This window comes from Anopheles nili, chromosome 3 (genome assembly GCF_943737925.1).
Source record: "Anopheles nili chromosome 3, idAnoNiliSN_F5_01, whole genome shotgun sequence".
Classification (NCBI taxonomy): Eukaryota; Metazoa; Arthropoda; class Insecta; order Diptera; family Culicidae; genus Anopheles; species Anopheles nili.
The window spans coordinates 55,026,744-55,043,584 of NC_071292.1; the positions used below are offsets into that span (position 1 = coordinate 55,026,744).

Sequence of the window (16,841 nt, forward strand, 5' to 3'; positions counted from 1 at the left end):
TCCTCCTCCATCGCAAAAAGGTTTTCAGGCGTTGGCTGGACAAAAAAGGGGGGCCGCAACAGGCAGCAACACACTCTAGTGCAGGTGTAATCATATCTAGATTCGCGAAAAGTTTAAAGTAGTGGTAGCAACTACCGACGGACTGGTATCAAAATGAACGAGCTGGAAGCGCTGCGGCAGGAGGCGGAAACCCTGAAGAACGCTATTCGTGATGCACGGAAGGCGGCCTGTGACACGTCGCTGGTGCAGGCGACCAACAATCTCGAGCCGATCGGCCGGATACAGATGCGCACGAGGCGCACGCTGCGCGGCCACCTGGCCAAGATCTACGCCATGCACTGGGGCAGCGACTCGCGGAACCTGGTGTCGGCCTCGCAGGACGGCAAGCTGATCGTGTGGGACTCGCACACCACCAACAAGGTGCACGCGATCCCGCTCCGTTCGTCCTGGGTGATGACGTGCGCGTACGCACCGTCCGGCAACTTCGTGGCCTGCGGAGGCCTCGACAACATCTGCTCGATCTACAACCTCAAGACGCGCGAGGGCAACGTGCGTGTGTCGCGGGAGCTGCCCGGCCACACGGGCTACCTGTCGTGCTGCCGGTTCCTGGACGACAACCAGATCGTGACCAGCTCGGGCGACATGTCCTGCGGGCTGTGGGACATCGAGACTGGCCAGCAGTGCACCTCGTTTCTTGGGCACACGGGTGACGTTATGGCGCTGTCCTTGTCGCCCCAGTGCCGGGTGTTTGTGTCCGGTGCGTGTGACGCTTCGGCCAAGCTGTGGGACATCCGCGAGGGCCAGTGTAAGCAGACATTCCCGGGGCATGAGAGCGACATCAACGCGGTCACCTTCTTCCCGAATGGGCACGCCTTTGCGACGGGCTCAGATGACGCCACTTGCCGGTTGTTCGACATCCGGGCTGACCAGGAGCTGGCGATGTACTCGCACGATAACATCATTTGCGGAATTACGTCCGTGGCGTTCTCGAAATCGGGTCGTCTGTTGCTGGCGGGTTACGATGACTTCAACTGCAACGTCTGGGATACGCTGAAGGCGGAACGGGCGGGCATCCTGGCAGGACACGACAACCGAGTGTCGTGTTTAGGCGTGACGGAGAACGGCATGGCAGTTGCTACCGGCTCCTGGGACTCGTTCCTGCGCGTGTGGAACTAAACCCGCTAGACCTTTTTTTATTTCTTCTGGTGTTTTGCAGCCAATGGAGATCAAGGGCAGCACGCACCATGAACGTGTATCGGGTAGTTTTATCACGCAACCAGCCACACCACTGAAAACAAACAAAAAAAAAACTATGAAATTAATGGACCAGACTGCAGGAAAGCGGTGTTCCTGCTACTACACTCTCCAATGGAAAGTACCCGCCTCCAACATTCTTACTAAAGATGGCTCATTTTTCTGCAGGAAATGATTTAGTACGTAGTACGTTGTTTTTTCAATCTCTCTCTCTTTTTTTGAAAATGGATTTCGTTTGCACGCAGCGCAGGAAGAAACGAGAAAATGTGAATGTAAAACTGTTGTGCCTCGAATGCCACAGTGCACTATTGCGTTGAATGCCGTGGCTTTCGTTGCTTGCGGCTTATATGGAGGTTCGACGGGGCAAGTCCTTAACCTGAGTAGGCTGCTACTACACCCAAACCGTCATTTTGCATATGACAGATGGGCAGTGCTTCCACGGCAACAAAATGTCACTGATTGTAGTGTAGGTGACGGCCATTTGAAAAGGCAGCACGTGCAAGGTTTTTTTTTTGAAAAAAAAAAAAACTATCATAGATTTTTCTCTTTTATTTTACTAACGAGCTTCACACAGTAGCAGCGGCTGTTCGATGTATTTTTTTGCTTTTATTTCTACAGAATAAGTAACATCACATCACTCCCTGAACGATTTTTCTTTCTAATGCTATCAGGACAATTTTGTTTAAGTACAACTGGCATAAGGCATGAGAATTGGTGAAACACATGAACAAAACTCTACACAATTTGAAATTGGCATCGAAATCGTTCTGAAACAAGCATTTAACGTTTGATGCTCGTACCCTGTTTTTATCCTTTTTCCAAATTTATGTAGGGTATGCATTGGTTTTCCACAAACAAGGGCAAACTGTCCCTAGTTGATGGTCGAGCCGCGTTTCAATGCATTTTTTAGCAACACTGTATAAGACCGCACACAACCTACAAGCAATTTCACACCAAACACATCCGTTCACCCACCTACAGCAATGAATTGACCATATTATCTGCAAAACACTAAGATTAAGAATAATAGAAGGCCCTCATCTACAAATCCCACAAAACCACCCGCAGTAGTACATACCGATGAAATATGCGTGTCGGCAAGAGATCCTTGGAAACGGTTCAGCAATGTGCTTTCCAACAAGTTTGACCATTTCGTTTTGCTACAAACGGTTTTTTTTTTCATTATTTCGGCGCCTTGCTTTGCATGCGAACCTTTGGAAGAGCCCCTTTTTCGGGTGGGGGAGAGGTTTATTTCCTTTTGGATTTGCCAGTGTGACACTTGCCGTTACGCACATGCGTAGAGACGGCTTAGCAGTTTAGGTGTGTGTTGTTCTTTTATGGCTGTTTTCTCACTCACCAGTCCAATCGGGGGACTTTTCGAGTGTATTCTAGGTATTTTAAAATGCATATTTGCCTAGTTGCTGCCACATTCCTCGTTGAGCAAGCTAGCAAGCAAGTGCCAGCATAAAGAGTCTCTCAATCGCACGAGCAAGAAACGCGGTGAGGAATTTAGCAGTTGCGTCTGATATATCAAGTATTATTGCAATTCGTGAGTACGTTATCGCCATTGTCACAGCATAAACACTGCGTACGACATTATTTATCACTATACATTAAGCATCTCGCGAGAGATCCGTTCGTTTTGCTATCTGTCTACCAAATAATCAAAACTCCTGTCTAAACGCCCTGTCTCGGATTCGGTGGCAGTGAGTGTGCTACCTCAACTGATCCTGTTTGTACTTTAGGTACGGTTATAGTTGAAATGTGCGTGTTTGAATGCGTCCATCCTTGGATGCTGCAGCATCGTGCAGAGCTGTGTTCCCTGTTGGTGTCTTTCCCTTTCTGTTGTACGTTGGTTGGACTCCATGACGAAATGCCTCAAATTGAGTCCCATTTACCTTTATTCCAGTCTCAAGCTACATCTAACATTGTTCCTTCAGTATCCAGCATGCACTAGGTTTGTACCATGTGCCTGTGGTAGTTTCATTTCTCCTGGAACCGCAATAAACCGCTCCCAAAGGAATTAAAACAGCGAGGGTGAAGTTTTGCATGCCATCCTTTGGCATATCAGTCCGACCGAAATGTTGGCAAACTGAAGACAAACTCAAAGCCAAATTCTAGGAGCGTGTGCCCCAAATGCAGGGAGATGCAGCATGCAAAAAGACCAACTATGTGACATACTTTATGTACCTTTTCAATTCCATTTTTTTACTACTTTTCAAGGTACCGCCAGGGAAGGTTTTGGAAAATGGAAAGTCCTACCCAATAGAGAATACAAACACGAAACTCCTGCGCAAAAGTAACACGCTCGGTGTCGAAACAAAGCAGATCCAACAAATTACCAAACGATGCTAAACGCACAACACGCAACTGGTAAAATACGCACATCCATTCTCAAAACAATGCCATATAACAAATGCCATGCCATAGGTTTACATCCATGTATGTTAGGTATTAATTTAGCTGTGTTTTGTACACACCAGTGTCCTTTTCGATGCAACGGTTTTTAGTATTGTACGGTGTGGAGTATTTTATATTTATTGTAAAGATTAACTTGTCACACTCTCTGCGCACAAAACCGCCACTCTTGGCTCAGTATTGACAGTATGACTATGACACCAAAGAATTGTGTTTTTTATTGTCTTAATTAGTAATTTGCTATACCCATTTAACGATCAGCCTGCGGTAAAGGGATCCTTTTGAGGTTTGTGTTTTCTTTTTTCTTTCGGCTGTGAGCGCGTGTGAGTTTTCATACGAAAAAATAGCGTTAGAATTTCTAGACGATCCTTTTGTTCGGTTGTGTTCACCCTTTTTGTTTAGCATTTCTAATAACCGTTACTACGCCTTCCGCAAGCAGAAATGCATGGTATGCTAGAAACGACGCCTCCGGAACAACAAGCGCAAAACGTTGCGGTACGCGACGCCTGAGATAAAGAAGAATAAAAAAACAATATGGAAAGTAACGGCCACTGTTCGCCATTGGGCTCAGATGGCATTCTGGTGCCCGTTGCACACGCTTTGCCATCTCCCTGCAGCCAGCTACCAACCAAACCAGCCAACCCACAGACGCCCCTTGATCGCTTGAACATAATCTAAGGGGCTCATTTTCAATCGATAAAGGGACACTCGAGCCAGTGTGGTCCGAAAGCGTCACAAGAAACCGTTGCGCGGGCAATCCAGGGCGCAAATCGAGAGGCTCACTCAATTTGTCACCCTCGATTGCAAGCGGGCAGGACGCAGGACGATCGTAAAAGGACACGTAAATTCGCCACACGAAAGGGATGGCTACGAGGTCAGGACGACTACTCGCTCGCTGCACGCAGGCAGATGGCAAGAAGCGTCGCGTACTCGCACCGAGCTTTTATTCAATCTATTCAATTCGTCTCGATGTGCTTCTAGTTTGTTCCGTTGAGCCGCATGATTGCAAGCGCAGCTGCAGCGTGGGCTGCAGGGAAACATCGGGGAGGCAACAAACATACCTCTACCAAAACAAAAAGCTGTGCTCGTGTTACAACGTGTCGTGCCCGTCGGGGCGGATGGGGTTTTTGTTTCCCGATTTTTGTGTACTATATCTCTCCCTCCCTAAAGGGCACATCCTGGCATGGGAATTGCCATTCGTCATCATCATCACCGGTTCCCCCCCCCAATTTTGTGGCACAATTTCGATGCCAATTGTGGGTGGCAGGAGACAGGAAGTCACAGGAAAAAGCTACAGACACACACACACGCACACACACACATACCTACATACATAAAAGCACTCCAACCTATTTGGCATTCGAAAAAAATCGAACCAAACCCGAAGGCGCAGCACCCATTTGCTTAGTGCGAGTGCAAATGCCACCCAACACAAGGAAACGGGCGTACGATCGTGGGCGGTCGGCGCTGGACACACTAAACCTTTTACAAGTAAATTTCTAACCAAAAACAAAAAAACAAATAAACAACGCCATACACTGCCTGATTTCACATAGTCTCGAAGTAAAAACAAAAAAAAAACAAAAACAAAACGGAAGGGAACGAAAAAAGGAGAAGAATACAAATATGCGTAACATAAATTAGTAATGCGTCAGCAGCGCCATGAGACGAACGAGGCGTAAACCCGCTGGTGCAGCAAAAGCAGCAGAAATGTGTCGCAAAATATAGCATAAAACAAAAACCAAACCAAAAGTGCGAAAGCGAAAACCCAAAAGCTAATAAATATGTAACTATCACCACACGAGATGGGCAATCGCAGAGCGGGGAGTAGCAAAAAAAGAGCGAAAAAAAATTGGGGTAGCGACAAGCATACATATAGGATACAAAACTTGTGGCGTGTGTAGGGTAAAAGAAGGGAGGGGAGAAGAAAAAGGAGAGAAAAATAAGTAGAAACGACACGGAGAAAACGGCGTAAGAAAAGCACACACGAAAGCAATGAGAAGCACAAAGATCAACCGTGCAAACAGGACGAAGAGCGAACAAAACATAATAGCACAAGAATTACAAAACAAATTGCACAACGCGTGGTGAAACATTCGCACAACAACGGACGGTTTGGCAGGAATGGGGGTGTGAGATTGTGTAAAAAAAAACATAAATAAAACAAAAAACAAAACAAAAGAAGAAACTGTCTACACGCACCCTCCGCCCTTAGAGCAGAGCTGTACGCTACACGCTCTGATCTGTAGGGGTGGGGCAGATAAGCTTTCGTTTCTCGAAATTTATTTCAATGTTTGAATTTTTTACTGCGTTCAAGTGGTGAAGCGCACCACAAGGGAAACCGAGGGAAGAATATCAGAGCCGTAAGGATGTAGCATTAAGCATTAACATTATGTGGCCATCGCCTGCAGTTCAGCTAGCGGTGTTCATCTTCTGGAACGCGAAGGGACACTCAGCCCAGCCCAGCCCAGCCGCCCGACGATGGACGGCGTTGTCCGGGGGCGGGTGGAGAAGGGAGGGGGGTGGGGGAGAGAGAGAGGGACACCGGACGGAACTCTCCTGGACCCGTATCCATACCCGTAGCCTATCACACCGATGATCATCCTTCCGAGCGACCGTGGATGTGTGGCGAGGCTTCCGTCCGGTGTTGAGCGCGCGTCCTTTCGGGCTGCCAACGGATGATGGCCGCTCGGGTCGACCTGGTGACCACCCGCCAACCCCGCCAACACGGCACATCTAGGGGCTTATGCCGGTCTCTGCGGGGACTCACTCGACGCGCCAGCGGACAGGGCTCTTTCCGCTACGGCCGCGGGCGAGTAGTTTCCGGAGAGATTGGTTTTTAGTATGCACCGTGCACCGGCGGTGGGTGACGGATGGTTGCGCGCCAAAGCAACCCTCGGATGTCCCAAACGGACGTCCGGAGGATGTCCTACTACACCTGACCCCCCCGGGGTACGGGGCTGGGTGGCACAAAACAGTGGAAAAGTAAATACAAAATCCAACCGGAGGGAAGCGAGTAACGTGTACTAATCAAACTACCGATTACCGGAAACAGGGAACCGGAATTGCTAGGGACACACATACCCAGCGCACAGACACACCCACACACACACATACATACATACACACACACAAGAACACCGAGACAGGAACGCGCACTGCCCACGAATTTTCCGTTTCGCTTCGCCTGCGCGATGTTTGCTTCCCGTGGTGGTGCTTTCGCGGGCCACGGCCGGACGTGGTGTGAGTCCGCTCCCAAACCCAAAAGAGAGGGTGGGTTTTTTTTCCTTCCTTTGGCAGGCCCTGTGTTGCGTCGTTGTTGCGGTTTTTCGTTCGGGGTTTGCCCGCGCCCGAACGTTTGCAGCGTTCGGTTCGCCTGGTTGCCTGGTGGCCAGGAGCGGCCCATGCGTTACCCTTTTTTGCGTTCGATCGTTGGAGCCAAACACGTTTTAGTACGACCATATCGAAATAAGGAAGTGGTGGGAAAATGGGGAAGCGCAAAGCGATCCAGCGATCACACGGTGGGCGGGAGAAGCAAACCAGATCCAATTTTATGCTTTTAATGAAGAAGTATACAATACGCGAACACTGGAACGCTGGAGGCGAATCGCTAGTTTTGAGGTAGCGACAACCAATATGAGTATAAACAAAAAAAAAGGCCATCGAGGGCACCGATGGGAATAACATTGAGGAAACTAACTTGAAGCAGAAGAAAAGGAAAAAGAAAAACACACTCTATTTCTATCAGAACGCATCCTACCAGGCGGACGAACAAAACAAAGAAAGAACACAAATGTGGAAAACAGAAGCGGGAGTAAACCATAATCGATGCAACCAATAAGCAAAACCGTACGGGGGGGGGCTGTAGCAGTAAAAACATAAAGTGCGTTAGGACAAAATCAAACAAAACTATAGCAAAGAAAGCGGCGGATGGTCACAAACGCTAGGGAACACGAATGAATTGTGCAAAATGTAGCATGATTTAGATATAGCTCAGCAGCAGCAGCAGTGCATAACATATAGCAGAATGAATAAAGCGTACGGATAAAAAGCAAACGGTGCAGAAGAGTTGCAGAACGACAAAAAAAAACAAACAAATTATTGCTAAAGGAGACACAAATTGGAAATAAAAAAAAAAAACCACCCGTAACGTGGTGACCTGCGTGAGGGGCGGGCAAGTAATGGAAGGAAAACTTAATTTAATTCTAATGTAATTCTTAGGGGCTTTTGAACTAGCGTGTGTAATATGGTGGCGCTATTTGTACAATTTATGTTACACAATCATCCAATACGAATAAAACAAAATGAAAACAAAAAACACATACAACTGGCTATGGTTTTGACTGCGTACGGTGTCCTGTGAGGCAGTTCTGGATTTAAAAGGAGTCTCGTCGTGCGGAAAGAATTCAATTATGAGGTAAGATGGCAATGCTGATCCTTTTCTAGTGATATTGGTACACTACAAACCATTTTCCTAGTATTTTGCGAGCGAGTATTGCATCTGGCTATTAATTTATGTATGTGTTCGTTCTGTGGTGCATAAGGATGCTTTTACTTAAACCGATTTTCATTTGTCTTCACGACTTTATTCGTCGACTCTTTGTATTCCTCGTGGAAAATAGAAATAAAGTATAAGAGTTGGATATTTGCACCGTCTGCAAGTAGTTAAATGTAAAAGTATGATAACTTTCACAGCGAAAAGTTCCCGATTGGTAGAACTTTTTCGTCGATCATAAACGGTCATTTCAAACTGCAGTAAAACATCCAGTGAAAAAAAGAACTAGTGAAAGGAAAGGTGTAGATTGTGCAAATGGTAATACAATCAGATTTCTGGGGTGATTATTTCTTACGCTTCCGATCTGTTGATTCTTGCATTTAATCCTTTTTTTTCGTTCGATAGCTCGTCTCATATCGCCCTCACAGCGCATAAAACAGCACAAACTAAAACACCGGTTCGATAAGGATCCTTGCGGTTGCTGATTCACGTCCACGTTAGGTAGAATTTTCACCGGGCGCTAATGAGCAGTGGAAATGGCACCCCGTCGGTGCGCATGCGATTCACTAATTTTCCTCGCCCCGCTCGCACACGAAACGCGAGAAAGCGAGAGCGTGCGCCCTTCTCTCGGATGGCAGGCTCGCAGGAATTGCTCAGAAGTTGCTCAGCGTGACGAGCGAACGGGAAAACTCCTTCTCGGCAGGAGCAAAAGTGCGCACACGTACGCAAGCGGGATACACAACAAGTGGGGGATGGAAGAAAATTTAGGGTGAGAAAAAAATGGCAACCGCCTAGAAAGCGAGAGAGAGAGAGAGAGCGTGTGTGAGAGCGTAAAGCCGCCTGCCCCAAAACGGCTCAGAGAATGGGCCCGCTTGTGTGCGTGTGAGTGCAAAGTGTCATCATCGAGGAAATTAGGAAAATTCTCCATGTCGTGCCGTCGTGTTCGCGTACGCCAGGGTGTCCGATAGAAAATCGCCGTGTCTAGTGTGTTCCGAGCTTCCCGCAGGGCCAGAAAATCGTACAAAAAACCGCGTTTCGCCCGGGCTATTGAACGAAAATGTGCGAACAGTTGTGGTAGAAAAACCCCGTCAAACCTGTAGCAGACGTTCGAATCGGCTATAGGGCACGGCCATGCAAGTACGTTCAGCAGCGGCAGCAGCAGTAGCAGCAGCAGCAGCAGCAGTAGCAGCAACAGCAGTGAACGGTTCGACACCTTGCATTATCCTCACACGCAAGCTTCTTCCTTTGCTATTGGCAAAACGTTTTTCCTGATTCCCTGGTCAACCTCCCGAAGTGTTCCACGTACATTCCAACCTGCCGCGAGATTCGGTGAAAAATGATCCTCATTTTTCGAGCTACCACTTGGGGCCACTATATCCTTAGCGAGTTTTCCACGGAATAAAAAAAAGGCAAAAACGGAGTAGGTGGTGTGGTGGTGGAAATTTTCGCTTTTCTCTTATTCATTCTTCTTCCTCAACCGTATCCCGTACCCCATGCCAATACACGCCCTCGCCGGCGTCTTAACCCTTCACGTTAATCAAAAGGCAAAGAAAAAAAAAGAACTCTAGACGCTCCTGTACCTGCCCTTCTCTGGCGCTTTCCCCCCCCCCCCCCCCCCCCTTGGCACGTACCGTATCATCCTTCTTGGGCAGGCAGCATCGACTTTCTCTCTCCACTGCTGTGCCGTTTTTCACACCCAAAGGTTCCAAAGGTTTTCCAACGTACATTTTCATCGGCTCGCTCTCGCTCGCTCTCTTGCGCTTTCGCATACCGTGCCGAGTGCCATGGATGGAAAAGTAGGCACTGTGCGTACAAGTGAACGTGCATACATTTGTGTGCGTGTGTGTGAGTGTGTGTGCAAGTGGCTGTGTGTGTGTAGGTCCATGCGTCGGATGGATGGAAATCAGAATTTGATTTGCATTTCGATCAGAGAAAAAAGCGAATGTCCTACAACGGCACCGATGGCTCGCGTTTAGCGGGTGGGATGTAGGAAAGGAATGAAGTTAGGACTTCGCCTAGCAGGGAAAACTCGAACACAGTGAAGAAGCAAAAAAAAAAAAGGTGTGCGTACGTACTAAGTGCCCCCGCTACTCCACTTCGACAATACCAAGTGTGATGTGGTGTGCCGGATGGAGTATGGAATGTGTGCGCTAAACCGTGAACGTGGGAACAGACAGTGAGAGCAGCAGGTAGCATAAGAATAGGAGGAGGGGGGGGGGGGGGACAGTAGTACTCAAACGCCTGTAAGTGTCGGGAAAAAGATGTGCCTACTTGGATGTTGCCAATTGGCAGACGTCAGCAAGAAACGCATGTCTGGTCAGCTTGTGAACGGGAGTGTACCCGAGCGCAAGAACCGGTGTTAAAAACGAGTGAACAAGTGGTGAACCGTTTCATCATCCTTCGCGGGTATATCCTTGCAGCCGCGTACGGTGTATTGGGAGGGAAAGCGGGAAAGGGGACTCACTCGTCGCACACACCCATCGCTCCATCACACGGAGTCCTGCACACGGTCGGCGCGCGTGACCGCGCCTCTCGAGTTGGGGAGCCTTTTTGGAGACCAACACACGCTCATCAACTCGCGCTCTCACACGCACACCCCACTCACACACATTCTCAGCGAAGCGCACGCACGGAAAAGTGCACACAAATGTATGCGCACACCTGTCCCACATTACGCTGGCGAGATGACGATGATGATGATGGGGACACACTTGTTTCGTTAGCCGTCGACTGTCGAAAGGGTGGCTGGGAAAAGTGACAAACTGACCGGTGGCATTCTTGGGTGGGAGTTTTCCCATCAACCACGCGTGGGCCCGATCGCATAGTAAAATCTGTTCGATTTTACGCCCAACAAAGTGACTCCCCTAAGGAAGAATCGAACAAAGTGAAAGCTTTTGGGGACGTTTTCAATATCCACGGAAGCAACTAGGACGGCTTTCCACGATCCCAGTAGGCTTGCCGAGTAAGATGAGTGAGAAAATGTGACGGAACAAGGCGTGAGCTCACTACGTGAGAAGCGAATCTGTGCGTGAGCTAGTGTGAGCGAGTGTGAAAACGGTGTCGGTGACTCGGCGGACGACGAGCGAGTGAGTGAGAGCGTGGAAAAGGCAGGAAAACTCGATAGTAATAGCACTGAACTCCTTCGTAGGGTGTGTGTCGCCTGTTCGGTTAAGGTTTTTTTTTCTTCTTCTACCGTTCCGTACCGTACTGGACATTTTAGACCCACTCTGCGTCGATATCGGTGCCAAACGTTTGGCAAGCTGGTGCCACGACGACTTGCAGTCACTTTAGCCCATATTGGGAGACATTTCACCCACATGCGGAAGAGATTGAATGGCCACAAACCATGCCGTAAATTTCCATTCGTCTAGGAACTTTGAGAAAATTGCACATGCAGGATAACAATTAAACGTAGTGAACTTTCTTCATGGCATTCTCTCACCTATCCTCATGAATGTCCTTTCCTTCCTATTTGTTGCACACTGCTGCTCTTCGGTATGCAGTCCTTGTTCACGTTACTTATTCTGTGTCGTTTTCTTTTTCTTTTCATTTGTTTTCGCTCTCGTTGACCTCTTCAACACCAGTAACCGGTGGCACGGACACATTCGCCAGAAACCACTAGATTCGCCTTCCGTTTGGCGTAATTCCATCATCATCATTATCATCATCTTTATCATCACAATCGTCGGTATCAGCGTGTGCACCGATAGCGTGTGAAGGTGAGAGGAACGTCAGATTTCGTCGGATCGAACCGAGCAGCTAAGACGGCAAGCAAAGCGGTCACAATCCACCAGATAGGACCAGCAAGCAGTAGACGTGCCGCGAACGGCTGCTAATGACGGTACAACAATTCTGCGGCAGTACTTGTCGTCCGTGGTGGTGACAGCCTTGGTCCAGAGCTCACATCCAAAGGACCTTCGGAATCGGCACACAACACACGGTAGAAATCAAGCGATAAAACAGTGTTCATTAACGTTAGTGTTTAGCGACAAAAAGGGAGCATTTAGCCACCGGTTAGCCGTTGAATTTAAAGTAATCAGCAAACGAAAAAACCGACAGTAGGAGACAGCATTGAACTTGCACAAAACGAGTGGAAACGAATGCACAAACAGGGCGCTAATACGGATTGAATAGACGTACGGTGTATATACGGTACGTTTGATCGTCATTAGAAGAGCCACTAGAATAACCGTTCCTCAGTTCGTTGGAATTTAACAGCCTCGGCTTCCGTAAGACAGCAGGAAGGCGGATTTTGCATACACACTTGTAGCTGCTATACGATCGCGACAGCATCATGAACGAGCTGGAAGCGCTGCGGCAGGAGGCGGAAACCCTGAAGAACGCTATTCGTGATGCACGGAAGGCGGCCTGTGACACGTCGCTGGTGCAGGCGACCAACAATCTCGAGCCGATCGGCCGGATACAGATGCGCACGAGGCGCACGCTGCGCGGCCACCTGGCCAAGATCTACGCCATGCACTGGGGCAGCGACTCGCGGAACCTGGTGTCGGCCTCGCAGGACGGCAAGCTGATCGTGTGGGACTCGCACACCACCAACAAGGTGCACGCGATCCCGCTCCGTTCGTCCTGGGTGATGACGTGCGCGTACGCACCGTCCGGCAACTTCGTGGCCTGCGGAGGCCTCGACAACATCTGCTCGATCTACAACCTCAAGACGCGCGAGGGCAACGTGCGTGTGTCGCGGGAGCTGCCCGGCCACACGGGCTACCTGTCGTGCTGCCGGTTCCTGGACGACAACCAGATCGTGACCAGCTCGGGCGACATGTCCTGCGGGCTGTGGGACATCGAGACTGGCCAGCAGTGCACCTCGTTTCTTGGGCACACGGGTGACGTGATGGCGCTGTCCTTGTCGCCCCAGTGCCGGGTGTTTGTGTCCGGTGCGTGTGACGCTTCGGCCAAGCTGTGGGACATCCGCGAGGGCCAGTGTAAGCAGACATTCCCGGGGCATGAGAGCGACATCAACGCGGTCACCTTCTTCCCGAATGGGCACGCCTTTGCGACGGGCTCAGATGACGCCACTTGCCGGTTGTTCGACATCCGGGCTGACCAGGAGCTGGCGATGTACTCGCACGATAACATCATTTGCGGAATTACGTCCGTGGCGTTCTCGAAATCGGGTCGTCTGTTGCTGGCAGGATACGATGACTTCAACTGCAACGTCTGGGATACGCTGAAGGCGGAACGGGCGGGCATCCTGGCAGGACACGACAACCGGGTGTCGTGTTTAGGCGTGACGGAGAACGGCATGGCGGTCGCGACCGGCTCCTGGGACTCGTTCCTGCGGGTATGGAATTAAGTGTTACCGGCGATTATGGACGTGGCATCCGTTGCCATCGACAAAGCGCAGCATGGAACGGCACGGATGAAGCTGCCGTTTAGGTTAATATATGTATTTATGATATATGATGCAGATTTTTATTTCCGACCCAAATCTTACGGCTAATGCGTTGCGAAAAAAAAAAACAAACAAACTAGCGAGACGGTGGTGACGATGCTCTTTTTATATATGAAATGGAAAACCGGAGAAACCTCTCGAGGAGGTGTGTCTGAGAAGAGATCAACGTCATACTTTGCGATCCGCTGCAGGCGCACCATGCGCATACACACACTGACACACACACAGGCATACACACATTCATGCATTATCTCACCCAGCTACATTAAACACCGATCGATGCAGGAGGAAGAGAAGGCTTACCATACATTGCAACCTACACTTGCTGTATCCTTCAATCGCACCGAATGAAATGAGACGATTTAATAAGAGAAAAATCCAACCCATGGATTCGCATGATCGGCATGGGGACGAGAGGGCAGGTCGAGGTATAGGTCATAGTTATAAATATAAAACAAAACATATACATATATATTCAACTATTCGCGTAAACACAATTCAAGGATCATGATCAAGTAACCGTATCGTTTGCGGCATTTGCCGGTGACGGCCATTTGCAAGTCCCAGGCCGAAAGTCGGGCATGCCAATCAGGAACCCGCACAACTCGAACTCGCACGCAGGATGCGTTTTCCCTCCTCGGCGAGCACGAACACACATGGGAGGAACATCGAGCGCGATGGCCGTGCAGCTGTCGTGGCGGTATGGCCCGCAGGCGTACAACAGTAACGCACAAGTAACGCACAACCGAACGCTGGGGGACTAATGCCCAGGAAGAAAAAGGAAAAACCAAGCAAAACAATACAAAACAAAATGGAAACCAATGTTAGTGTAAGTAAATAGCGGCTAAACGTTAAGCTAGACAAACCACATTGCAAATCCAGCGTCATTCGAAAGCGAGATTGAGTTCATCGCCCACAGCCCGTAGTGGCAGGTAGTTTATCATCACGAGCCGGTTCGGTTTACAAGCAACTCTTTTGTGCAAATCTGTTGAAAGAATGAAACTCTACGTTACATCCTCTACAAGCTGCGTAAGGTGGTTTTACTTTTCCATTTCGGACGAGGAAGCTACACATTTGTTCTATTGATGACGAGTATTAATAAGGACGCTAGTTTGTTCGAATGGCAACATGTACGCTAAACCAAATTTAAGCCCACTACAGTCACATCACATTCACACTTTCAAAATTAGGTAATGAATATGGCATTGCTGCCAAACAACAACAAAAAAAGAAGGAAAACTCTATAGAATACAACTAGATTTAAAAATTAAACAGCAGCACAGGCGGCTCTTGCGTACGGCAGGACAGTAACACAACCGAAATGCAAGTCAAGAAGATGTGAAATATGAATAAAGTAATGCAAGAAAGCGAGAAAGAGAGAGGCAAATAAGGAAAGAATAATGCAACACTACACTTATATTTGTCCCTGTAATATATGATCATGAACTAGTGAACGGTAGTGAAACGTGGCGCTAGTGGAAATAACGTTTAAGTAATTGCAAATAAAATTAAACAAAATAACAACAAACCAAACATGAATGTGGCTATCACTCTCTCTCTATCTCGATGAAGTTCGTTGATTTGTTGGCATTTGCACCGGAACGGCAGCAAAGTGCATTCATTACCCACACTCTCGCTAAATACATCGTAAACCGAGGAAGGCATCGTTTCGGTAACTGAACATGATTACAATTTGGTTTACTATAAAATACGCGCGAAACTAAAGCTATTTGGAAGAAAATGGTCGTCCTGGCTTAGTTACAGCTTAGTTGGTGCGGAACGCACAGGAACAGGAAATAAACCATTTTATCAAGTTTGGTCTCTCGTTCGCATACAAAAAAATGTAATCTGTGCGTGTGGAAGAAGCTATCAGGATTTTTTGTTGTAGCGTGATGCAAAAACACAAATCACCAACAAATAAGATAACCAAAAATAAACACTTCCCATACGTGGAATCAAAAGTCAAACATGGCGAAAGCATATTATAATAAAATAGTAAAACTAACAACGTCATTATAAGTTCTCTATGTACTGCATATATTGAGCTAACTATACTTACAAAAGAAAAACTTCAACAACATCGCAACAAGACCAATTGAGTTTAGCTTTGAATTTACTGAGCAAAAGGATACCAATCATGCATACACACAGACACAGAGTAACGCACATGAACAATACAATAATCATCCAAAACAGATACGATCGGCATGAAGGCAGACGGGCACAACACTATACCTTAAAACTAAGCGGTTTTATCAACTCTCAGCGACCGGTTCAACAGTAATAAAATCGCAATTGTCTCGCACCAGATCGCGAGTATTCGGCAGCTTGCGAGACGCATTCTTATTTGTGTTGTGGCGATCGTTTTGCGCAAAAGCCAATCGAATTATTACACAACCTACGAGTTGTACGAATACGCTTTTAAAATAGTATCACTAAACCCCCTGCTAGTACACGCCGGAACGGGATGTAAACGCAGTTAAACCACCCCCGGAGAAACGCAACATGTATCCTTTACAAGTAGCACGTGTCTACTTATCTGATAAAGCACAAATTGACACTTTTTGTGAGACCCTTTTTTTTCTCAAATGTTTGGCGAAGAATTTGCGACGAACGTGTCACAACTTGAGGATGCTTCCTTAATGTTGTCCTTGATTTGTCGTTGCTTTTTTAAGCACGTGAGCAGGCATTGTGCGTGAGCAAGCACCGTTGGCTAACCAAACAGTCAGGAACAAATTCACATTCGTAAGATGCTATTAGGTGAACTAGCAGCTGCAAGTCTAGCGCGTTTGGGAGAAGATTGGAAGATGGTGAAATCAAAGAGGCTGGACCTCAGTGCAGATGAAGAGACATACAATATTTCTAAGGTAAATGAGGTATTTTCGAGATTTTCGCGAGCGGTGTTTGGTACAGATGACGCAAAGAATAGTTTTTCAATTGTTACTCTCTCTTTAAAGAAACAAAAAAAGTAAGCATCAACAAAATCAACGGAGCAAAGTATCTGTGCGCAATTATCTCTGTGGCGTCACGTAGTCTTTTTGATCATGAAACATCATTGGAGGAAAAGAATCGAACTCAGCAAAAGAGTCTACAGCGAGACTCGTGACTCAGGATTTTAGTTGTACCGATTTCATTTCATCAAATGCATACAATGATAAGAACGCTAAGGTGCAGAAGAAGAAAAACACACTTCGTGGGCTACCGATGTGCAAAAAGTGCTTCAATACAAGACAACGGCAGCGATGATTAAAGTAGTGC

General features: G+C 47.8%; 2 protein-coding genes across 2 annotated transcripts; both read left to right on the forward strand.

Annotated features, from left to right (window-relative positions):
* The first annotated feature begins 153 nt into the window (after positions 1–153).
* LOC128726630 (guanine nucleotide-binding protein subunit beta-1) lies at positions 154–1,176 on the forward strand. Its single transcript, XM_053820447.1, has one exon. The coding sequence runs from the start codon at positions 154–156 to the stop codon at positions 1,174–1,176; it is 1,023 nt and encodes a 340-aa protein (XP_053676422.1).
* Positions 1,177–12,461: 11,285 nt separating this feature from the next.
* LOC128726568 (guanine nucleotide-binding protein subunit beta-1) lies at positions 12,462–13,642 on the forward strand. Its single transcript, XM_053820382.1, has one exon. It carries the CDS (start codon positions 12,462–12,464, stop codon positions 13,482–13,484), a length of 1,023 nt encoding a protein of 340 aa, XP_053676357.1. The 3' UTR covers positions 13,485–13,642.
* Positions 13,643–16,841: the final 3,199 nt, after the last annotated feature.

Bases quoted from the DNA above. Each gene is read 5' to 3' on its own strand.
- LOC128726630 (XM_053820447.1), top strand. From the start codon at position 154: ATGAACGAGCTGGAAGCGCTGCGGCAGGAGGCGGAAACCCTGAAGAAC.
- LOC128726568 (XM_053820382.1), top strand. From the start codon at position 12,462: ATGAACGAGCTGGAAGCGCTGCGGCAGGAGGCGGAAACCCTGAAGAAC.